The 24006-nt window shown below is 46.0% G+C and overlaps 1 protein-coding gene across 2 annotated transcripts; it reads right to left on the bottom strand.

Moving 5' to 3' along the window:
• Positions 1-1514: 1514 nt before the first annotated feature.
• Positions 1515-22826, bottom strand: RGS10 (regulator of G protein signaling 10). Of its 2 annotated transcripts, XM_064716653.1 has the most exons (6): positions 22703-22826; positions 21720-21920; positions 17252-17370; positions 15795-15881; positions 8728-8871; positions 1515-4857 (listed from the first exon to the last, which is right to left on the bottom strand). In XM_064716653.1, exons 2-6 carry the CDS (start codon positions 21736-21738, stop codon positions 4711-4713), a joined length of 516 nt encoding a protein of 171 aa, XP_064572723.1. In that variant the 5' UTR covers positions 21739-21920; positions 22703-22826; the 3' UTR covers positions 1515-4710. The 2 variants fall into 2 exon arrangements, with proteins under 2 accessions (XP_064572723.1, XP_064572722.1); XM_064716652.1 differs by lacking the exon at positions 21720-21920 and having other exon boundaries at positions 22703-22801.
• Between the last annotated feature and the right edge of the window lie 1180 nt (positions 22827-24006).

The following is a 24006-nucleotide window of genomic DNA, read 5'->3' as shown; positions in this document are numbered from 1 at the left end:
TATTCTTTAGCTCTGTTCAGTCTCTGTTCTAGGGCAGCCTTCTCAAGGCATCAGTGGCAGGAGCAGAGGTAAGAGCTGTCAGCATTGTGGTCACTGCTTCCTGCAGGAAATGTCCTGACTTTGGGGGCTCAGCAGGGCACAGCACACAGCAGGAGCAGCAGGGGTGAAAGGACAACTGCTGGCTCTGCTCTGTGTCACAAAGCATGTTATCAGAGCGTTATCTGCTCTACAATGCCAACTTTCAAAGCAATTTTAATCTCAGCGCACGGGGATCCCCCAAGTTTTGATCAGAGCAGCATCAGCTGACAGGCAGAGCCGCTTGAGCAGAGTTTTGCTGTCTCTGAGCTGCATTTCCTGCTGCCAGAAAAGGTCACCAAGTGCGCTGCGTTTGAGGAACAAGCAGCTTGAGACCTTTCCCTGCTGGGGCTCTCTCTCCAAGCCCCGAATCCCTGCGAGTTATTCAGCCGAGAGCCAGGAGAGGGTGCTGCTAATTTTGGCCATGCTCCCGTTCCTCCTGCCAGGAGCAGCTTTCCCTGCTTCTTCCCAAGCCCCTGGAATGGGAATGGGGAACTTTTTAACTCCTGGCTGCCTTGGATCTGCACAGGATCGGTCAGGATGGAAGAGCCCTGATGAGAAGCATCTTTCCCTTAATCACAGCCAGACGGGAGCGATCGGAACTGCGGCTGCTGTGGCAGCACAGCAAAATCCCAGAAATCCTGGGGATAAAGGATGGATCAAGGATGCCCCACAGCTCACTTTGCACCGAGGCTTTGCCAAAAGCCCTGGGACATGAGCTGTGCTGGATGCAAACAAGAGGAACTGCTTCTGGCATGGGGAAATCATCGCTGTCATGTAAACAGGGCTTCTGGTTTGTCAGGGGGGACATCGGGCCAAAAAATGCATCACTTTGTAGGACTTGCTGCCCTATTTTAGGCTGAAAAGAGTTATAAACAATTTATATAAGGGAGTTTATACCACTTTTCATCTTTGGATCAGTCACACAATTATACAGGACCTCTCTGCATCACCGACCTAAATAGTTTTTAACCCACTTAAAATGTCTGAATTGTCAGTAAAAAACCAAGCACGTTCCAAACTGTTATCCAGACAGGAACATTAAAATCTTTTTCTCTCCCCCCACTCTGATTTTTCAAACCCTCCTTCTCCACACCAGTGCAATGAAAGAAATGCAGCAGGAACAAAAGAAATGGAGATGGAGCACAAGAAGCATCTTCCCCTGTGCAAGCGACTTACTGCAATCTGTTCAGAGCCCAGGCAGATGGAGCAGGTACAAAAAGCATCTTCTCTTGTCCATCTTCCCCTGACTTACTGCAATTTGTTCAGAGCCCAGGCAGAAGTGAGCCCCACTGTGCCATTCCTTCTTCCAAGGAAAAAAAACCCACACACCAGGGCAGAGTGTAAACTGTGAGAGCTGAAAATGGGATCATCATGGGACACGGAGCCATCTCAACCCAAACTCTGTTCAGAACATAAAACACCTGTCAGCACACAGATTTGGTGTATTTGTAGAGTATTTTTTATTTTTCAGCTGAGAAACACAAAATAGGGTAGAGTTTAAGGCATGCAATCAGGCATGAAACTTCTCTTGCTTGTTTTGTGTGCTCATACCTTCAGTGTACTTTCTATGAGAGGGAGTAGATCCTATCTTTAATCTCTACATGAAGCAACTCTGAGCACCCACTTACAGCCTGAGGGTGGATGCAGTGTTTACAGTTGTTCCTGGAATAAGGATTTACTCCCAGGGAAACAGTTCTGTCTGTGTGAGTTGTTCTGTGCCACATGGAGCAAGTGTCACCTCTTTCCAGGAGCAAGTTTGTAATAATACCAATTTTCCCCACATATACACAAATTGCAATTACAGGCATCTGCTTGCATGGGTTTAATTTGATTGCCCTTTTACTGAAAAATGCAGATAATCTAATGAATAGGAAAAACATCTTTGCTTTCTGCACATTCCAAGTCTACTTGTGGGTGTTGTAGAGAAATCAAACAAACCCAGGCACCACAAAGAGAATGGTGCAATAACTTTTTACCTCTGAGGTAAAAGAGCAACTCAAAGATGAAGAATTTTGTGGGTTAAGGTACATTAGGTTAGGAACATAATAGGTACTGAAATAAACATGATAGGATTAGAGATGCTGCTGAAAAATCCATTTCCATTTCTTAATAAGTAACTTTCATCCTGTGGTAGTGTAAAGCACCTTTGTGTCTACTCATGTGGGGCATTTGCTCTGAGCAAGCAAAGACAGTACCTGAAAGGGAACATATTGCCAAGGAAATATTGTTCATAAGCAGCTACAAACTTATTGTCTCTCTTTAACACCCCACCTTTGTTCATAAGGCTCCTGGTTTTGTTTTCTATTATTACCCTTTTAAAACATGACAGTCAAAGACTCTCCTGCCTTGCTCATGCATTTTTAAAATCAATATGATTAAAAATGAATCTAGTGTGCATCCATGTGATGAATGTGGTAAGAGCTCGTTCTGCATCTTTCCCATGAATGGCCCCATGCTGAATTTTTCAGTATCACTAAGACTAATGCAGCAAACACTGGGAAAATACAAATCCCACATCCTAAACTGGTTGAGCTGCCCACTCCCAAGGGCTTCAATGCTATCAGAAGTTCTGTCCTCTGCTGTGGCAGGCATTAAGAGTTTTGTTTTTACAGAGGATTTTCAAAAGAGGTAATCCTGAGATTACAAATAGTTGGCAAGTCCAGAACTGGATGGTCCCATTTCCAAGGCCTCAGCAGAGGAAAAAAAGAAAAAAAAAAAAGATTCATGCACATGTTTAGTTCATTCTTATTCAGTAAAACATTGAAATACAGCTTAAGCATGAGGTCAAATACCACTGAAAGTGCCTGAAGTAATAGGACTTCACCATTAAATCTTTCAAGAGCATAAAAAAGAACATTAACTCAGTGCATAAGAATTACACCTTACAACATGCATATTGTGGAGGCACTGACCTCTTCTTTCTTTGTTTTCCTAAAAATGAACAGGGTATGGAGCTTTAGGGGAAGAATCAGAACTTCCATGCCCACTTTTAACTAGGGAAAAGCTCATGGAAAAAACTTCCTTTACATAATACCTGCAAGAGTGGCTCAGAGTTAAAAGAAATAATCAAGTCTACCAAGTGAGTCTGCATTCTCAAAAATGACAAACTAGACTTAGATTTTTAAACATTGATTGTGACAGCAATGTATGAAACATATCTGGCCTTTCTGACAAAAAAAAATAAGTACAAAATGTTCAAAAGCTAACTGTGCATTTAGATTAGCCAGCACATAAACAAAAGTTCAAGACAAGCAGTGCAAAAATTGGAAGAGTAAATAATGAGAGAGTGGGAAACAGCCAGACTACAGCTGTGAAGCTTGTAAATAGAGCAAGTAGCTAATACACTTTCCCAGCTTTAACTGCAATTTAGTAACAACTGCAGTGAATTAATCAAAAAAATACATGAACACATGAAAAACTCTATGGCAAAATGTGCTTTGCAGTGCTGACACATTCCCAGGACAACATGGAATGCTCACTGGGAATGGGAATTGGTCTTTTTCCACCAATCTTTGACTGCACAGGGCAGAAATAAACTCCCCTTGCACTTGAGCTTGATGTGAGAGTGGCTGAACCCCAAACCCAACTCCCTGTTCCACTGCAGCTCTCCAAAATCACAATTAGGAAACCCTGAAATATTTGAGTGGGGCAAAAAAAAATTCTGCAGGGTGATTTTAGCAGGAAAAAAAAAAAAAAAAAAGAGTAAAACAAAAGCAGATTTGGTGTGCTGGTCCTTTGCCAAAGCACAGTTGGTGCCCAGAGCAGGATTGGTCAGGAGACCTGGGAGAGACCAGATGCTTCCTGATAGCAGCATCTGATGTCACACTGGTATGAGGGACAAAGCCAAGCCTTGCTGAGACCAGTGTGCCCTGAGAGGGACATTTACTCATTTGCTGTCACATTTCCTAATGGCAGTTAGGAGTTCTTCAGAGATTCTGCCTCTTTTAGAGCCTTTGCTCCCAAGGGAATAGAGGCTCTCCCATCCTCTGAAGAAGGTGATTGTCTACTGCAAAAAAAGGGGAAATTTAGGAGATACAAAAATGAAAATCATGACTAGGGAAGTGTTTTGATTCAGCAATAAAGGCAAAGCAAAACAGACATCACCCTGATAGAACAAAGTAACACAGGAAGGGATTGGATTCTACTGAGCTTAACCCTGAAAGATGCTGTCCCTTTATGATTAAATTAGCTGTGAATGACTCACCCACAAACTAATGTGAAACGTTCTCCTCAGCTGCTTCTCCCAGCAGTTCAGGATGTAAAAGCTAGTCCCAAATAAAAATTACAAGGCAAAAATAAAAACCCAACCACGCTATCTCCCGTTTCTCATCACCAAGATGCCTCACAAAGGAAAATAAAAGAACTGAAAGCATTTTAACTTGTGAAGTATGAAAGGAAATTCATGCTAGGGAGGAATACCTCAGCATTTTAGCTGGGGAACAGTCCTTCCATGGGTGCTTGGTTAATAGCTATCATGCAAAAACAATTAGTCATTCAAGCAATTAAGAAGGTAAGTATCTCCTAAAAATGTTCTGAGCTTTCCAAGCCCTAAATGCAACTGCTATGAACCTAGACTGTTCCTGAGTGTAATTTCCTTATTGTAGGGCCTCTCCTGAGGAGATCCATTGTGTCTCATGTGTTGTAAATTCTTGATGCTCTTTTAGCTGCAGTCTGAGCCTCTGGGGAGTTCTCCTCTTGCTCCTCACTCTTCTTATGGTTTAGGAAGATGTCTGACTTCAGGAAGCGGCTGTAGCTGTCATACTTCATGAGGTTGAATATCTGGGAAGAGGAGGGAAAATACAAAGCAAATGAGCTCAGCAAAATGAGATTTTCAGTGAGAAGGATGCTTTAATTCCAATGTATTGTCTGTACAATGTTCTGTCTGTAGTAGAGCATTACATTTTAAAGAAATACACTTGCAGCTCTCCAAGGGGCAGCATGCCAAGAGTGGTCTCAGGCCAGATGAGAAATGTTGCAGGAACCTGCCACAAAGAGCTGACCTGGTACAGATGTGCTTTGCCAGTTAAAATGTGGGTTTAAATTGCTGGTGGGTTAAACTTGTGTAATTACACTTTTCACCAGGCCAAGAGCTTCTCACAGCCAGCATGGAAACACAAAGTCAGCCCCAAGCACAGCTTTTGTCTCCCAGGGCTTGAGCTCAGGCTCATCCCTCAGCATCACTTCTGCTCTTCTATTTATACCCACTGCAGACCAAAACAAAAAAACAAAACAACAAAACCCTTTTTCTTTTGGAGTTTTCTGAAAACAAAAGGGTTGGGAGAGAAGCCTGGAATCTGTTCAGGTGTCAAGGTCAGGACTATATTTTGCTTGGTGTTGAAACAGAGGGGAAGGGAAAAAAGTAAACTTCAAAACTATAATTGAGGCAAAACCAAAGCCAGCCTCACCCTCAGTCTGTTATTTCACTGGTGGAGCCTCTCTGAGTCATGGTTCAGGACAGATTATTTTTTTTGATACTCAGAATAACTGAATTTCCAAGACAAATTCCTGGGTTCTCACCTGCAGATGTGCCTACTCCATGTGTGGATAACCCAGCTTTGCCTTTACAGGCCTCACTTGTAAATGACAGCACAATCAGCTAACACAGCTCTCTGCTAGGAGGAAAAAACCAATCTCAAACTGCTTTTTCATTTCACATCCTTGAGGAACCTGGACAGATACAGCCAAACACCTAAAATTTGACTGTCCTTGTCTGTGCATTTGCTGAAATAGCTCCCTTGCAAGTAAATTACTAACCAGCAATTTACTGGATTTTACTAACCAGTGCTTGTTTACATGTTTAAATATTTAAGTTATTGCCTAAAACTGTGGAAATATTATTAAAGATACATATTGGAATATGAAAAAAAATCCCAAAACACCCATTCAGTGTAGTGCCTGATCTTCAGGGTCTGAACTCTTCCTGAATTAGCAAAGTCAGATTATCCCTCCTGGCACTGGCTAACTACAATATAATTAAATTTATTCAACAAGCTCAAGGGGAAAAAATATTGTGAGGAAGACATTTCCTGTTAAAACATCATGCCTGTGTTAAGAACTTAGACCCCTCTTGCTCCTGGTATCACTTAAAGCATCTCCCAGAGAGAAAGAGCATTGAAGATGAAGATCTTGTGCAGTCTGGGCAGCCAAATACACAGAGCAGAGTTCCCAATCGTGTGCCAAAGCAGAACCCTCTTTTCCCCCTCCCTCCTCCTCCTCCTCTCACTGCTTGGTGGAGCAGGAACATTTGCCCAAGAAGCATTCTGGAGTAAGTGGGGTTCTGTGATCCACTCTCATCCCATTCCATCCAGCACAAAGAAATGGCCTGGGGGCAGCTGGGGCCACTCCATGGGCAGCAGAGACACCTCACCAGTGTCCCCAGTGAAACCAGAGCTCTTTGGGGGCAGCAGCCAATCCCACCAGTGTCCCCAGTTAAACCAGGAGCTCTCTGGGGGCAGCAGCCACAGCCCACCAGTGTCCCCAGTTAAACCAGAGCTCTCTGGGGGCAGCTGGGGCAGCGCATGGGCAGCAGAGACACCCCACCAGTGTCCCCAGCCAACCCCAGCAGTGTCCCCAGTGAAACCAGGAGCTCTCTGGGGTCACCTCATGAGCAGCAGCCAAACCCCACCAGTGTCCCCAGTTAAATCAAGAGCTCTCTAGGGGCATCAGCCACAGCCCACCAGTGTCCCCAGTTAAACCAGGAGCTCTTTGGGGGCAGCTGGGATCACTCCATGGGCTGTGGATGACTTCTGCCAAATGACTTCTGAACCTGCTGTCCAATCTCAGCCATACCTGAGAGAGGGGCAAAGGACTGAGAAAAATATTACCCTCCTGCTGAGTCAATGGAAAACCAGCAGGAGAAAAGAAAGGGAGAGGAAAAGCAGCACAAGCACCAAGGGAAAAGAGCCACACCTCACCAGTGTCCCCAGTTAAACCAGGAACTCTCTGGCGGCAGCTGGGGCCACCCCATGGGCAGCAGAGACACCCCACCAGTGTCCCCAGCCAACCCCACCAGTGTCCCCAGTCAAACCAGGAGCTCTCTGGGGTCACCTCATGAGCAGCAGCCAACCCCACCAGTGTCCCCAGTTAAACCAGAGCTCTCTGGGGGCAGCTGGGATCACCCCATGGGCAGAGCCACACCTCACCAGTGTCCCCAGTTAAACCAGGGACTCTCTGGGGGCAGCTGGGGCAGCGCATGGGCAGCAGAGACACCCCACCAGTGTCCCCAGCCAACCCCACCAGTGTCCCCAGTCAAACCAGGAGCTCTCTGCAGAATGAAGCTCCTGTTACCAGCACTGCTGAACACCAGGCTGTGGCCTCCCAGCTCTGCCTTCTTCTCCTCCAAACCCACAGTGCCAGCAGTGCTCAGCTCTGCTCCTCAGAGAACAAATTACACCACTCCTCATAACTTTATAAGGATTGAAAGCTGGAGAAGACCATAACTCTTCTGAGCCATTATCTAACAGCAATAAACAGTAGCTTCAAGGACTGGAAACTTGCAATGACCCATAAATGCTCTGCATTTGTTTTTAAAAGCTCACAGATTTTCTTCCCACACTAGAGGGATTCCTCCACCACTAGCCCAGTGTGTTTCCAGTTCAGGTATTGCTGATCCTTGGCTCTCCATGTGCATGTCATTTATAAACAGCAAATATTTTAACTCCAGGGTTCTCTCCAGCTCCACTCATCCTGAACTGCAGAGCTAAGATCTACCAGAACAGCTCCTTCCCTTTCCCCAGGTCAGAACTTTTTCCATTAAAAACTCTGTTTCTTGACATGGAAATTGGATTTCAGGTATTTCCACTGGTAATGTCTTGGAATCTGCCTGAAAAACAGCAGAATCTTTGCTCCTCAGACCCCTCCAAGTGCCCCAGCCAGTGTATTCAATACCTGATTGAAATGGGCTGAAAACCCTGTTTAAATCACTGAGCTGTTTCTCCACAAAAGGAAAGAGCCAAGTGGAAAATACAGGTAGTCCTGAGGATGGTACAGGAATTAAAAATAGTACTGCAAGTGCTGGAAAGCTGCAGATAAGAATGACTCACTTCATAACTTATGCTTTGAAATCAGCTGAATATCAAGAAAATTTACCACCTAAAGACATGCCTGCAAAATTGCTAATTTCTACCAGACCTCCCAGGTTCTTTAGGGAAAGGCAAAGCAGAAACCAACTCCTCTAAGTCTTGCATGTTGCAGAAGAGGAGGGTTTTCAGCAAACTGTGCTACATTCATATCAAGATAAATACCAAAGCAAAGTAAAATGAAGAAATTTGAGCTCTCAAGGAAACCAGGGGCAACTACAGAAACAAACATCAGCAATGACTCAGAACAAGTGAATACACAGGAAAACAAAGGCTCTGAGTTAGTCTGGGTGATTCTCATGCTACCCACGCAGGGACCCTGGAGAAAACTCCAGCCAGTTGTCCAGGAAGGTCCTGAGCTGGAATTAGAATGATTGTATTGAATCTCTTAATTAATTGGTTGCAGTGAGATGGGGCCAAGAACCTGGAATATCTCAGAGCAGCTGCATTAATATCCCCAGCATGGACAACCCAGCTCTGTGCTTACCTGTTCAATGATGGCTGGAAAGCAGAACTCACCAAAACCAGACAAAAATGAATGAAACTGTGTTGTTGAAATAAATAACTTTACCTGGTCCTGGAGCTTCTGGAACATGAGAGGGTGAGGTGTCTCCAGGATGGTCTCACTCAGACGGGACTGCCCCTCAACATTGACCTGGGAGGAAGCTTTGCTGGACAGGAAAGTCATGTAAATCTCTTTAGCTTTTTCCTGCATCTGCAAAAGGACATTTATTTAAAGAGTTATTTGCTGTGGGAATGTTGTCTGCATCAGGTTTATCTCACTTGTGTTATGTTCATTTGTACTGGAAGAGGAACAGGCCAAAAGCTACACTGGGATCAGTGAAAGCTGCCAGAATTCAGCAGGTTGGGATGCTTGAATCTCAGCAGCCAGTGAAAAACTGCTCAGCATCATCAGCTGCACCTTGTCTTTGCTTTTGAGACAAATGGTTTTCCTAACAGGTCATCAGTATGGGCAAGAAACCCAGAGGAAGAAAAACTGGGAACTTGCTACAAGGGAAAATAGAGTGAAGAAAACAAATTAAGAAAACAGCAACAGCTTGGCTAATTTGCAATGATAAGACTCTCAATAGGCTCTGAGAGTTGATAAATAAGGGCCTGACCTGCCTAAAGCTGTTTGTTGGTATTTGCCCTATTTCAGAGCTCTTCCCTTGTCAAACAAATAACAGCAATAACATCTTGACCCCACCAGCATCTTCAAAGCAGTGAGTGGCCACAATCCGCTGAAGTTCAAGGAAAGGCCCCTTAACAGATGGTTGGATGAGAGGAAGCCAGAGAGGGAGAGGAGAACCAAGGCAGGCAAGAGCCCAGCCCCTGCTGCAATGTGAATTCTGCCTGCTGAGAGCCAGCAGCTGCCCTGGGCCATCTGAGCCCTGGGCACTCAGCAGGGTCCCCAGGGTGCCCCTAATGAGCAACCACAGCAGCCAAAGGGATGTGCCTTTGATGGGGATGGGGCTTGAAGAAGGAAGCATTTAAATCCTGCCCATGAAGGAGTCTCAGAATTACTTCCATGTTTTACAGCTGAGGTACATTTACACTCAGGGGTAATTGGAAGAAAAGCTGCATGTGCTTGAGCATTCAGGAGGCCTAAAGAGCTGGGGACTCTCACTGCTGGAGGGGACACCCATGCTCTAGAGCTCCTTTTTAAAACTCATTATTCATCTGGTGGGTAGAACATTACCTGTCAAGTGCATTAGGTCACAATGAACTGTTTTTAACCATTTCCAACTTGTTTCACAGCTCAGGGAGGACTGGGTCAGCCACTTCTGTTCTAAATGACCAATTAATCCAAGGGATCAAAGGTGTGACTGCTACAAGTGGCAAAGTTAATGTCCTAATGAGGGCACAGCAAAGGGGCCTTCAGCTATTATTGCATGAGTAATTGTATTGCCAGTGCCACCCAAATGACTTCTGAACCTGCTGTCCAATCTCAGCCATACCTGAGAGAGGGGCAAAGGACTGAGAAAAATATTACCCTCCTGCTGAGTCAATGGAAAACCAGCAGGAGAAAAGAAAGGGAGAGGAAAAGCAGCACAAGCACCAAGGGAAAAGCTGCTGTCAGAAGTTCTCTGCTGTGCTTGAACTGCCAGGATGTTCTCTGCTGCTGGCTAATCAAGGCAGATGTAGCTGCTTGCCCAAGGACACAGGAGCAAGCTGGGCACTACAGAGAAGGAGCAGAGGGAGGCTGGAGAGGGAACACAAAACTAGAAGTAACTGTGGGGAAGTTTAAAGAGCATGGAGAGGAACAACAGGACTGTGTGGGAGGCTGCTGAAACAGGGAGGCTCTTTGGATTTTGTGAGGAAGAATAACAAAGAAAGGAAGTGAAAGAGCTGTGGTAGGGAGAGGAGGCCATTGCAGAGACACAGAGGACCTGGCTTTACAGCAGTGGGGAAATTTGGAAATTTTGCTCAGCTGAAGGTTACAGGTTCTGCTGCAAATAGAACTGCTCTGTGCTTCAGCAGCACAGCAGCTGATTAACTACAGCTTATAATTTGCTTTAAAAAGAAAGAACAGTCAAAGCTGCCAGTGTGCTCATACACCCCCCAAATGTCACTCAGGCAGAGCCAGGTTCAGGTGGAGGAGGCAGAGATTGTCCCTGTTCGCTCGGTGACATTCTCTGCTCTGCAGCAGCCTCAGCTCAGGGGACTCTGGGACTGGAACAGCTCTTAAACTGGGCTCCTGTTCACAGGTGGTTATTGAAGGAGTGCTGGCAGTCCCCAGCTCCATCTGTGTGCTCTCCCCAGTGTCCCTGCCAGATTCCCATTTGGAGTAGGAAGTTCTGTCCACAGCAAACCCCCCTCGCTATTTCCAGTGCATCCAATATTCCTCCCCACTTCCTTTCCTGGGGTCAAGCTCAGCTCCCAAGCATGTGTGGCTCCCAAACGAGGTGAAGGGAGCCCCAGATGCTCACCAGACCAGGCTCCAGCTGTGCAGCATCACCCAGCCCTGCTCAACCCTTGCTGCATTCCACATGGGAAGCAACAGAAGAAACCCCTGAATATACAGGGCTTTGTTCTGGAATCATTCACTACAGAACTTCAACATGGACATTTTGGTGGGTTTTAGCAATAGCTGAAAATATTCACTGTTGTTGGAAGCATTTATTACAATCTGCAATTTATTTTCATTTATTACAATCTGTAATTTATTTTTGAAGCTTGGCTGCAAGAGGAGAAACATTTAAACCCTGGGAAGCAGCACGACTGACATGTTGTTTATTTCATTAACAGTCACAAATGCAACAACATGTGTCTAACTCCAACAAAATATTTAAGTTAAATTTCATTCCCTTATCCCCACCACTCCCATTTCAGTAATTAAATTCATGCCCTAACACAAGGGTGGCAGCAGAACTCACTGCTACGAGTTGACTTGACCCCATTGCTTTCTCAAACTTCACCAAACATTAAATCTGTATTTTAACTTCAATTTTAAAGGATTTTTTTTTTTTTTGAGTTACAGAGATGTGTCTCAAGCTGAGGGGGAGCTTTGTACCTTTCTGCTAGAAGAAGGGGGGCTGAACCCACCATAAACCTGCCTAGAGCAGCAATGCACTCTGCCTGCTGCCTCGCTCTGCAGCTGCCAAAGATCTGCCCTGCTCCCTGACTCATCCACTGATGGAGCAGCAGCCTCTACAAACCCAAACACTGCCCCAGGCTGGCAGAGAAAGGACAACAAGAAATATCCCTGGCACCAGGGATGCTTAACCCACTGCTCTATGCTGACCTTTGGAAAGGTTTAAATTGACCAAGAAGAAGCCCAGAGCAGAGCTCTCACCTCCAGTAATGAAAAGTTTAAAAATAGGAGGGGAAAATCCCATTCATAGCATCATGGAATGGTTAGGGTTTGAAATAACTTTAATTTTGAGATAAAGTAAGTTTGAAGTTACTTTTTGAAATTACTCAGCTACTTCCAACCCCTGCAGGGACAGGGGACATCCCCAACTAGATCAGATTGCTCAGAGCCCATCCAGCCTGGCACTGAACATTTCCAAGGATGGGGCACTGATCACCTCTCTGGGAAACCAGTTCCAGTGTGTCACCATCCTCACATTAAAGAATTTCCTTCTCTTTATTCCATAAAGAATTTTCCTCTTTATCTAAACTTGCCCCATGTCAGTTTGAGGCCATTTCCTTGTTTTGTCCCTCCATTCCTGTGCCCAAAGTCCCTCCCCAGCTCTCTTCAAGCCCCTTTAGGCCCTGGAAAGTGTCCCTGGAGCCTCCTCTTGCCCACCCCCAGCTCTCCCAGCCTGGCTCCAGAGCAGAGCAGCAGAGCTTCTTCAGCCCTTGGAGCATCTCCGTGGCCTCCCTGGAACTCCTCCAATCTGGGTTAAATTGATATCAGCTTCATCTGACCAAGAGCCTCAGTGCCTGTGAGCTAATCTGTGTGGGAAACCAGTTTTAAGGAGAAGTGAGCTACAAAACAAGTAAAAAAGCTGTTTTTAGAATGCTGTGTGCACAATGGAGAGATGAAAAGGCACTTCTGCAAGAGTCACTTCCAGAAGAAAAATCCACGCTCCATGCTACCATAAACACTGGAAAGATTTCTATTTTTAGTGCTTTTCCTAGCTTTGTAAATTATCTAAACAAAGCCACCCATAAGCAGTAGCTACAAAAATTTACTGTAAGTCTGTGTCATCCTAAAGCACATTTATTCAGGCTTTAGTTATAATAATTTGGGCAACCCCAGACTCCAGGCTGACCACACTATGGAATGACTGGTACTGGATAATTAACCTAAATAGAACCTAGTTAAATCTCTGTCCATTCATTTGGCAATTCATTGAAGGATTCACCAAGCTCCTATCCCTGTACATCACTTGAACATTTTCTCTACTGGCATCCTAAATTAGCAATCCTAAATCAGCTAGAAATATGGAAATTATTTAGCAAGGGAAAATATGATTATTATCCCACTGAAAGCGTGGGACTTTACAGAAAAGTTGACTGACTGGTTGTTCTTTCCTCAAGACTTTCTGTATTCCTGGACCTTAATGAGGGAGGGAAGCAGCTGAATACACAAAACTGGAATTACTAAATGTTACAAAGTTCACAGACAAATTGAACATTTCCCTCTTCTTGCCAAAAAAAAACCAGTTTTGTTGTATTTTTATGGATTTATCAATACTCAAAAAAACCTCACAGCTAAACCCAGCAAAATTGTTTTGAGGGGATTTTTTTTCAGTGCAAAACACAGGATATTTACAGAAAGCAGACTCCCCTACCCAAAATGCATTGTTTGGAAAGACAGGGAAATTTTTTTGCTGTTGAAAATCTGCTGGGAAAGTGTTTAAGCTGACAACATTTGACTGACTTTAAGAGAGGAATCTGCAGTCTGGACACAGCCCTCTTATGCCTGCACTTCTTAACACCTTTCCTAGCCCATCTCTCCTATCTGATTGCTGTTCCTGGGCATTCCTGGTGTTCCTCCAAGCACATCCAATCCCACAGCACTCCTGGGAAAGCTGCAGCCCAGGGCTGGCACAGGAGCCCTCAGTGCTGGGCTCAGACCTGCCTGGATGGGCCAGAGAGGGGTGGGGATGGTGCTGCACCCAGCTGGGGCCTGGCACCAGGGGTGTCCCTCAGGGCTCTGTGCTGGGGCCAGCTCTGTTCAATATCTTTATTGGTGACATGGATGAGGGGATTGAGTCTTTCATCAGTAAATTTCATTAATAAAATAAATAAAGTAAATAAATTTCATTAGAAAATTTACGGACAACACTGAGCTGGGAGCTGTGTCCATCTGTTGGGAGGCAGGAGGGCTCTGCAGGGAGACCTGGAAGGGTTGGATGGATGGGCAGAGTCTAACAGGATGAAGTTTAATAAGTCCAAGTGCCCATTCCTGCATTTTGGCCACAATAACCCCTGCAGTGCTCTGGGCTGGGGATGGTGTGGGTGAACAATGCCCAGGCACAAGGGGACCTGGGGGCACTGATGGACAGACAGATGGACAGGAGCCAGCAGTGCCCTGGGGCCAAGGAGGCCAAAGGCTGCTGGCCTGGAGCAGGAATGGAGTGGCCAGAGGAGCAGGGAGGTCACTCTGCCCTGCCCTGGGCACTGTGAGGGCACACCCTGAGTGCTGTGCCCAGCTCTGGGCCCTCAGCTTGGGCAGGACCTTGGGACACTGAGCACACCCAGAGGGGCTGGAACACAAACCCTGAGAGGAACCCTGGGGGAGCTGGGGGGGCTCAGCCTGGAGAAAAGGAGACTCAGGGCTGCCCCCATCACTCTCACAGCTCCTGAAAGGTGCCTGTGCTCACAGAATCACAGAATTTCTAGGTTGGAAGAGACCTTTAAGTCCATCGAGGCCTACCCATGTTCTAACACCTCAGAGCTCAGTTGGGGCTGGGCTCTTTCTCCATGAACTGACACAACCAGAGCACACAGCCTCAAGGGAAATACAGGCTGGATAGCAGGGAAAAGATTTTCACAGAAAGGGTGATAAAGCTCTGGAATGGCTGCCCTGGGAGGTGGTGCAGTCCCCATCCCTGGGTGTGTTTAACAAAGCCTGGATGTGGCACTGGGGGCCAGGGTTTAGCTGAGGGGTTGGGGCTGGGTTGGACTCGATGATCTCGAAGGTCTCTCCCAACCCAGAAATTCTGTGATTCACTTGGAAGAGGTTTAAGGGCATTTTCCCACTCTCACCTCCTCATGGTGCCAATTGTACCCTTTGGCAACAAGAGCTACCTCAGATAAAAAGCATAAAAGTGGGATTTCAAAACAAAATACCTTTAGGAGTCTGACACTCAAGGACAAAGATACTCACTTGGAGTTTTGATTCTACTTAATTCCATATTCACAGAATGAGCTCTTAAAGATCAGATAAATTTGAAATTTCTCAAGAAAACAATAAAACAAACAAAAAAAAAGCACAAAAAACATTTTGAGAAACAAGCAAACAAAACATGGTACATATCTTAGGCCTGACTCTGTGGGCTTCAAAGTCTAAATGTGAAAGTGGATCCTCTGCTCCTGGTGGATCTAAATGTAAGCCAAGATCAAAGCAGTAGAAGAAAACTTACTGAAGGAGCCTGGTTGAAAAATTTTCCAATAGAATATTTCCTACTAGAAAGGTAGAGCTGTCATCAAAATGAAAAGACTCTGCAGATATACATTGATTTGGATAAATATTTAAGTAAAAATGTTTAAACAGACCCCTTATGTTTTGTAACTTGTAATTTGATAAGGCAAAATGTTTCATTTTGGTGCTGTAAAATATTTTTGTTAGGGCCATTTGTTATTTTTATGTTCCACTAAGACAGCACAGTGGTGTAAATTTCCAGCTAATAGCTGCTATGCTCTAAAAAAGTTCTGAATGAAATATCTTCATATTTACAAACAAGATGATGCAGCATCACTGAATTAATAAAACTCTTGCTATTCCCTAGAAACTACAAAAAGTTCAGTTTTCAAAACATGGGAAACTTGACAATTTCAGCACTTTGTTTTGATTTGAAATAGAAATGGATTTGTTTCCAAACAATTCCACCAGGATGATTTTAGTGCCATTTCTTCAAATATATTTATTTGCATTCATGCAAAGCACATTATGCAACAGAGATGTTTTAGCTCCAGCTAAGGAAACTTTGTTGACAAGCAGAATTTATTTAGGAAACATACCTGCTTTTTTCCCTGTGTCTTCTTAAATTCTTCACATGCTAACCAGAACAAAACGTTTTCTTCACTAAATTCTTTCTTTAAAAATTCCTAGGAAAGAGAAAAAACAAAGCCACAAAGGTTAGGATCCAATTTCTCAGCTGTTTTTCCCTGTTAGCACCAGAAGCTGCCTACAATTAACTTCACCATGGGTTTGCCCAGCCCAGTGTCACAGAAGCATTTGTGCATCTGCAGGGCTGACATGGAACACTGTGATATTCTGCTCTTTGAAAGCACATTCCAGGAGGAGGATGGGCTCCATCTAATCTCAGACCATATCAGTAACTAACAGGAACAGCTTCTTCAGCCTCCCTTAAATAACTCGAGCACTTTTACAGCCACTGCTCAAAGGGAAATCCAGAAAAAGATTAATTCGTTCCCAGGTGAGTAAAAGGAACCATTTTAATGAGAGTCACAAATCACTTGGGATTCTCATGCAGCACATTTCTGACATTTTTAATGAGTAAAATCTCTACAAATAACAGTATTTCTAAATGGGATCATCAGTGGCAATAAATTCACTTAAACAAACTGAAGCAGAGGATGTAGCTGTGCTCTCTATGCTGTTTAAACACAGCACATTCCTCCAAAAGTGAGGGAGGGGAGAAAATGTACATTAAATTTATTTATGAAACATAATGACTGAAACTTTTATAGCTCTGAGATCATCAGTTTTCTCTTTCAAGTGTTAAAAAAATAGAGACTAAGTAATGCCGGGAATTAAACAGCACCAAGATTAGTTGGAGGTGGTTTTTTGGTGTTATTTTTTTTTAAGAATTTAAAATCAGCATTTTGTTATTCTTGTTTACCTCACTTTTTCAAACCAGTCTGGCAGGAAACCATTTTATCCCAGTGCATTTTATCAGTACAGCATGGCAAAAGCACTTTGAAGTAGGCAGTTCCTATTCTTACATCTAACATGGCAAGAAGGCCTTGAAACACCAACTCACCACCCTCACCTAATTAAACTTCAAGCCATTTTGAGCTGCACCAGCCCACACTTTGTAGTAAACTGAAAGGGAATATTTTCAGTAGAGCTGCTAAACACAGAGCAAGAGCCACGGAGTCATCAGATTGCTCCTGGGAACTCATGGCTTAAGGACAACGTGTGAGAAGTGAGAGCCCAGGATCCCAGTGACAAATAATGCCTGCCAGGAGGGATCAGTGGCTCAGGGACTGCAGCTTATCCAACTTGTTAATCCTTGCAAGAGAGGATGGATCCCATTAGGAAGGTGCAGCCAAAAGCCTTGCCAGTGCCTTTTGAGCACAGGCTGCAGTGGCAGGGGGCAAAAGGAGCCACCTCAGCAGCTCTAGAGGGATGTGTGCTCTGCTCACAGTGCTGGCACAGCTGCACCCTTCATGCTGAGGCTCATTCTCCCTTAAACCCTGAATTTTGCTTAGTCCATATTTAATATATCGACCCTAAAGCGTTTGACTCCCTCTGGGTCTTCCAGGAGGTTCTCCAGTGACGTGGCCCATTTCGAGGTTCCCTTCAGGGCTTGGTGGCTGCTGCTTGGGTGGCCCTCACCATCATTTATCTCTGGAAAAAAAAATAAAATGGACAAAACAGCATTTTCTTTAGAAAAAGGCAAGTATCAGCCACGTGGATGTCTCCCCCATTTCCCCCTGCACTCCTGATTTCTGCTGCTCTCTTTAAAGGAAACCCCATAAAACAGAAAATGAACACACACACATACATGCATAAGGAATTTTTGCCTGTAAGGAGGCAAAAACTCCTTACAGCCACATAATTCATGAGCATGCAAGGAGGCAGTGTCACTGCTTTAGAGGGGTCCAAGCACCTCCTGCCTGGGGAGCACAATGACCACACCAATGTCCATATTCTGCTCTGGCACTGTCAACAATGTTGGCTTCTCTAAAGGAACTTCTGGCCAGTCACACATGTGAAGTTTATTTTTAAGAAGAAAATCATCACTGGAAGCTGGATGCTCAGTAAAAGCAGAGAAAGAAAGAAAAATAATGGTTTGTTTAGCAGGAGAACCAGTCCAAGATATTAATCCAGCCCAATGGGAGGAAATACACCCAGCAGAGGAGCATCACTCCAGCTGAGTCAGCCTGGTTTTGGGCAAGAGGGTGATTTTACTGTTTCCAAGCCCTGAAATTCTCCTTTCATAAGGTGTACTGGACTGTGCCACATCTGATCTGCCAGCCAGCCTTCTCACAGACAGGAAAGATGGAATACAATTCCTATTTTCTCTATCCCAGGAACAAGTACATTTCATTCAAGGCTGGTAATGGCAAAAAACCCTTCAGAAACCCCATTACTTGGAAAAGCTCCAGGAATGCTATTGCTCATCTGAAAAACTCTAACACAGGCATAAAGTGCTCAGCCTCCTCTCCTCTCACACACAAAGTGCCCTGGGAACACAGGAGGGATGTCAGAAGGATAAGAGCTGCACTTCAGGTCACTGTGCACTGGAGAGATGCACAAAACCCTTACTGCAACCAGTAGAGCTTCTATTTATAACTCCTTCATTTCTCCCTACCAACTTACTGGAAATCTGCATCTGCTTAAGCTCTGCTTTTAAAAACACTTCTTTCACCATGAAACTAATCCTCACTAAGTATCTCAAAAAACTCTCTATGCAGAAATACACATATGTTAATATTTGTATTTAAATACACACTAGCAGATGCCCCTTCCAGCTGGTGACTGGAAATAAAACCGAGGTTAAAGCCTTACAGAATATTGGCATGACAGCAGAGGCTCCTGAGCTTTGGATGGTGGGGACCTGTGGAGTCTGCTTGTTTCACCAACTGCTCTAAATGAATGAACATCTCTTCTGCCTTGACAGGGAGGGGATTTTGTTTTAAAAACTCTGCTAGTTTAAAGGTCAGGAGCCAGAGCCTAAGGATTGTCTCCAAACCACAGCTGCAGCCTCCCCATGTGACAGCAGCACAGCGAGCTAACCCTGCCTCAGTTTGCCCCCCTTCGTGCAAAAGGATGTGGTTCTTGATTAGCACTTGAAAAATTTGTTTTAGAAACCTGACTCAAAGTATTTGGGCATGCAATCTCAGTAAAATCTGTGAGGTTGGAGTGGGAATGGCCGAGTGTGTTGCAGCAGAGCACAAAGCCCTCTGAGGAGCTGGGTGTGCTGCCGTGTTCATGCTCACCTGGGAGAGGGATGGCAGCTCTTTCTGCAGCTGCAGAGCCAGGCCATTCCCCCTCTGAGCTAAACCACACAACACAAAGGGGCAACATTTGATTTCCAGTGTGTCTTTTCCAGTCAAATCTGAAGTGGACACTAATGATTACTTAGTGGTAAAGCAGGCATTTCAATGAGCCAATGCAGACCTAGCCCCTTGAAAACCTTAAAAAAAAACCTGGTGGGCAAAGGCCAGGATAAATCCTTCCAGAAACCCAGGATACATCAATCTGCTTCTCTTCTGCTGCTTTGACTGATCTTCCATTATACTGCTGGCCATTCTCTAGCCTCCCTGATCATCATTTTCCCCATTTTCCTCTCACTTCCAGCCCACCCAGCACAGCCCAACTCTACCCCTCCATTCATGTTCTCTCCTCCTTGTCAGCCTCCAAACCCTACTCCCTCTGCTCCCTTTTTCCCTGCCTTCTTCTCCTACAGCCTTAACTTCAAAACCAGAATTTGGTTTTGGTTCAGAAGGGAGGACCTACATGAGTGTCCTGCTGTCCATTCTGCTGAGCCCTGCACAGAACACTGTCACTCAGTTTATTTCCTCACTTAACCAGCTCCCCACAACCCAAAAAACACCTTGGCACAGAGACAAGGGTTGTCTGTCCATTACAACCCTTCCATTTACCCCTTACCTCATTTATTCCATTTATCCCTGGCCTCCTTTCTGTCCCCAGAGCAGAGGCTGAGGGGTGTCTCAGGTGCTGGGCAATCCCAGAGGTGCAATCCCAGCTCAGCCCAGCCTACAGCTCCCAGCACTGCCCACCCAAGTAATCCCCATGTCCAGCGCTCCTCTGCAGCCACCACAAAACATCAACATCCCCTTCAGCACAAACATAAATAGGCTGCACATGACACTAGGAAACACCCTGAAATTTTATGAGGCTATTAAAACTGCTGGGTATTTTTATTATACCCCATTAAATATGCCATCACCAGCATTTATTCTAATACAAAAATGACCTGGCATCCCCTCAGTCAGGATCATAACTTCCCGCTCCACATGCTGGTTTCATGCAGCAGATTTAATATGTGATTTTCTGATTTTTTTTTTAAAGGACAGGAAAGAGGTTTTTCCCACAAATGACTCCAGAAGCTGATCCCCAAATCTATTGCTATTACTAAATTACCTTAAAAATTATACTTTCCTTGAAGTTCATGTTAATGAGTCTGAAAAAATTCATTTGAGGAGGAAATACAGCAGTGTAGTTACATGAATGATCCTTCTGACACCTATTTATCTCTGATATTTATAAAAAGACAACTCGATCCTGTTAAAATCATCTGCTGACAAAGTTAAGTAATATAGCCTTGGAAACAACAAGCTTGATCCCACTGAATAACAAGATCCCAAATGTACATACATCTGTATGATCATTTAAATGAGGAAGGCAGACATTTGCTGTTACTAAAAACTGGGAGATAATTTTGTGCATCACAAAGGGCATCACAAAATGGCAGTTCTCCCACCAATATTTCTGTCAAAGCAACGCACAGAATACGCATCAGATGATAAATAAGCCAACTGCATTTCTTACATCACAGTTCATTTATTACATTATCACAGGCTAATTAAATTTCAGAGCAGAGCCTGCTGCCTTTTGCATGGGCTAGGAAGCAAGAGGCAGAGAAAGGCAGCAAGGCACGCAGAGCAGAGCTCAGTTGTAAGAGTTTCTGCTGAAGCAAACTTTCCACTGAGTTGGAAATGTGCTTCAGAGCCGCCACGGCTCGCACGGCGTGCGGGGAGCAGCCAGCTGCTCCTACCAACGCAGCAAATGATTGAGTGCTTCTTTTAACAGCACCATTCTTCAGAGCACTCCATGCTCAGCCAGTTGCATTATCTGGAGCGTTATTTTAGAGGGAAAGCTCGCAGGAGCTGCCTTGCCATCACACAATGGCACTGCAGCAGCAGGCTGCAGATAAAGGCTCTTTGTGCGCGGCACAACGGTAAGAGCAGCGCTGAGAACGCCGTAATTATCAGCTGAAGGGTGCTATCAAAAAATGCCAAATATTTGCATCCTCCAAACAGGAACTTGGGCTGAAATCCCAGGAGGTATCAACACAATATGTACAACTTTGCAGGTCAGAACTCACAGTCCTGGCCCTTGTTTCTGACAAGCATGAAGAGCAAAAACCTGCGGGAACCCATCAAGCGGAGTGATTCGGACACGGCTAATTGAGTTAGCCACGCTGATCACCCTGCCTCCCAAAGCACTGCCCACCGCAGCCCTTCCCCAAGCTGCTGCCACTCTCCAGCTGTTGATACCGTGGCCTTTGTGGCCCCATATCGAGCAGCACAGGCTCACACACCCTCAGAGTCCTGCTGAGCACATCCCTTCCAGCTGCCTGTCCTGCCCATCTCCTGCCTGCACACCCCTAACAAACAGCAGCCACACAAACACTCACAAGGACAAAAGCACCATGCAAGCAGCACATTCCTCACTCCACATTTAAGCATGGATGTACAACAGGAAAAGCCACTTCCATCTCTTTTTGAAGAACTTCTGACCACTCCTCCCCTCATCCACCTGGATCATAAATCTGCAAGCCACGAGCCTTTATTATTACTTTAAAAGCACTCTGAGTACCTTGTCTTGTCCTACAGTCACCAGAATGCCTACCCAGCAACAATCACCAGTCTGGAATTAATAAATCCAAGGTACGAAGCAGTGGGAAACTTCATTAGCAAGCAGCTGAAAAGGGAAAATTCCCTTACTTTCCATGTATCCAAGCATCAGCGGATGACTCCTCGCACAACAGTTTTTTCCTAGCAGCAGCTGATTTTTAGACCTTTTTGCTACAGCAGAGCTGTCCTCTCACGCGTGGGGTGTTCAGAGCACGAGCTTCAACATCCTCTTTTGACTGTCTCTAGCAACAGATGGCTACTGGATTCCACTTTTAACTATAAGGAAGGAAACTAAAGGGACGTTCCTCTTTTGTAGCATCTCTGGAAGTGTTCACCAGACATATAGCCTTTAAAATACCCCCTTCCCCGCCTGCCCTCCTCCCCCTCCTCCCAAAAAAAACAACCCAAAAAAACCCCAGAAAATCCAAACAACTCTAGACAAAGATCTCATTCGGCTTTTCTTACAAAGATTGCAACTTCTTCCTGCACACCATGAAACACAGCATTATTTTCTAGGATTTGGAGATTGCAACTGTTGCCCCAAATGTCCCAGCAGTGACAGATGTCAGACATCACCCCTCGGAACCGACAGACTGGCAGCACCGGGGATACAAAACACCCAACGGCGTCACAGCGCCTGGCTGCAGAGGGATCCGCGCTGTCCTACATTGTTACTGCCTGGAAATCCCCGTTCCGGCTTGAACCCTCCACAGGCGAACTCCTCAAAGTCAATTTGGAGAAGGAACAAGCACGCTGTGATGTCCCGGGCTGCCGCCCCGGCCCGGTAACAGCGGAGTTCCGAGTGAAGCTCGGCTGCGGCGGCACCAGCCCGAGCAGAGGAGCCGAGCCCAGTTCCCCCTTCCGCGCTGCTCCCCAAGCGCCCCGGCCGCGCATCCCCCGCGGCCCCGCTGAGGGCAGAGCGGCCGCCGAGCAGCCCCGGCCGCGGCCCCGAGCTCCGGCGGGGCCCAGGGACCGCCGTGAGCCCCGCGCTTCACCCCCACAGCCCGGCCCGGCGCTGCCCCGGCGGGAGCGGCCGCGGGCTCGCCCGGGGGTCGCTGCCCCGTCCCCGTTACCTGAGGGCGGCCGCTTCCTGCTGAGCCGGCTCACGGCCCGGTTGAACATCCCGGGCGCCGCTCGGCCCCGCTGCCGAGCCCGAGGGCGGCCGCGCTGCCCCGCCCCGGCCCGCCCCGCCCCGCCCGGGGAGCGGCGCCAGCCCCGCACCTGCCCGGCCCCGCCGAGCGCCGAGCCCGGGGCGCGGGGACCTCCGGTGCAACGTGGCACCGGCGGGGATTGCCCCCTCCTCAGCCCCCCTGCCCTGCCCAGCCACGCCGGCCCCGCTCCCACTGCCCTGTTGTTATCGCCGTGCACTCCGCTCATCCATCCCGCCTCTAGCTCTGCCCGGCTCAGGGCTCCTGCTCCTCAACCAGAACTGCTCCTGTCACCGTGCTCGGGGACAGGCAATAGCAGCGTCCCTGTCCCCGCCCGGCTTTAACCACCAGCCACCCTCCTGTCCTTGCTTTAGCCACCTTGGAGCAGGTGCAAGAAGCAAAAACACTTCCCAAGATGGGCACCTTCATGAAATTGTGTCCTGTCTTACCAGAATAGACACACCAAGCTTTTTGTGTTGGAGTGACTCCTTTGCTTGTCGAACATTTCAAAGGACAATTATTTCTGAACAGAAAAGCGCAATTACAATTTTAACCAATGTACTTTCACTTTCAGAAATAATGTTTTTACCAACGTATTTGTTCAAAAATCCAGCATGTGAGAAGTTTGTGTAATTCTGACAAAGCTGCGAGCCATCAAACAGACAATTACCTCAGCAAAACAGTAGTGGGAGGCAATGGGAGCGCTTAAATCCCACTGGAAATATCGCCAACACACAAAAAATCACAGAAACCACTGCTAGCAGACAAGTCAACAGTTGTTTTATTTCCACCTCAGCCAAATCCCATCCTGAACACACAGTAACACATTGCTAAGAAGCTCCGTTCGCAGAGGGAACTTGGATGGGCTCCCCATCTCACTGAAAATTATGGATATTTTCCACTTATATGCACAAGGCCAAGATCTCATTCCTGGGAACTGGTGACACCAGAAGACTGAACACAAGAATCAATTGCATCTGTGCTTCCAAAATAAACAACAGCACAATACCTTCCAGCTGAAGGGATTTGGCCTGCACCCCCTGGACCTCTGCCTTCGGCACCGGGGCCAAAGGCTGTGTTAGCTGGTAAAGATTTCTTGGCTTTTGGGGTGGATTAAAAAAATATGAAAGTTTGCTGTTCTGCTGAGGGAACTGCTCAGCAGCTGCATGTGGTGTTTCCAGGCAGATGTGTGAGACAGGCACATTTGGGCCACAAGTGGAAATTCCATG

Source organism: Zonotrichia leucophrys, chromosome 6 (genome assembly GCF_028769735.1).
Source record: "Zonotrichia leucophrys gambelii isolate GWCS_2022_RI chromosome 6, RI_Zleu_2.0, whole genome shotgun sequence".
Lineage (NCBI taxonomy): Eukaryota > Metazoa > Chordata > Aves > Passeriformes > Passerellidae > Zonotrichia > Zonotrichia leucophrys.
Note: the sequence above shows the minus strand (reverse complement) of the source record. Positions and strands in the feature narration are given on the sequence as shown.

Excerpts from the sequence above, each read along its gene's own strand:
- RGS10 (XM_064716652.1), bottom strand. The coding sequence starts at position 22,751 with ATGTTCAACCGGGCCGTGAGCCGGCTCAGCAGGAAGCGGCCGCCCTCA. Across the intron at positions 15,882-17,251 it reads AGGGAGTCAAACGCTTTAGG|GAATTTTTAAAGAAAGAATT; the intron begins GTCGATATATTA and ends TCTCTTTCCTAG. Across the intron at positions 4,858-8,727 it reads TCCAGAAGCTCCAGGACCAG|ATATTCAACCTCATGAAGTA; the intron begins GTAAAGTTATTT and ends TCCTCTTCCCAG.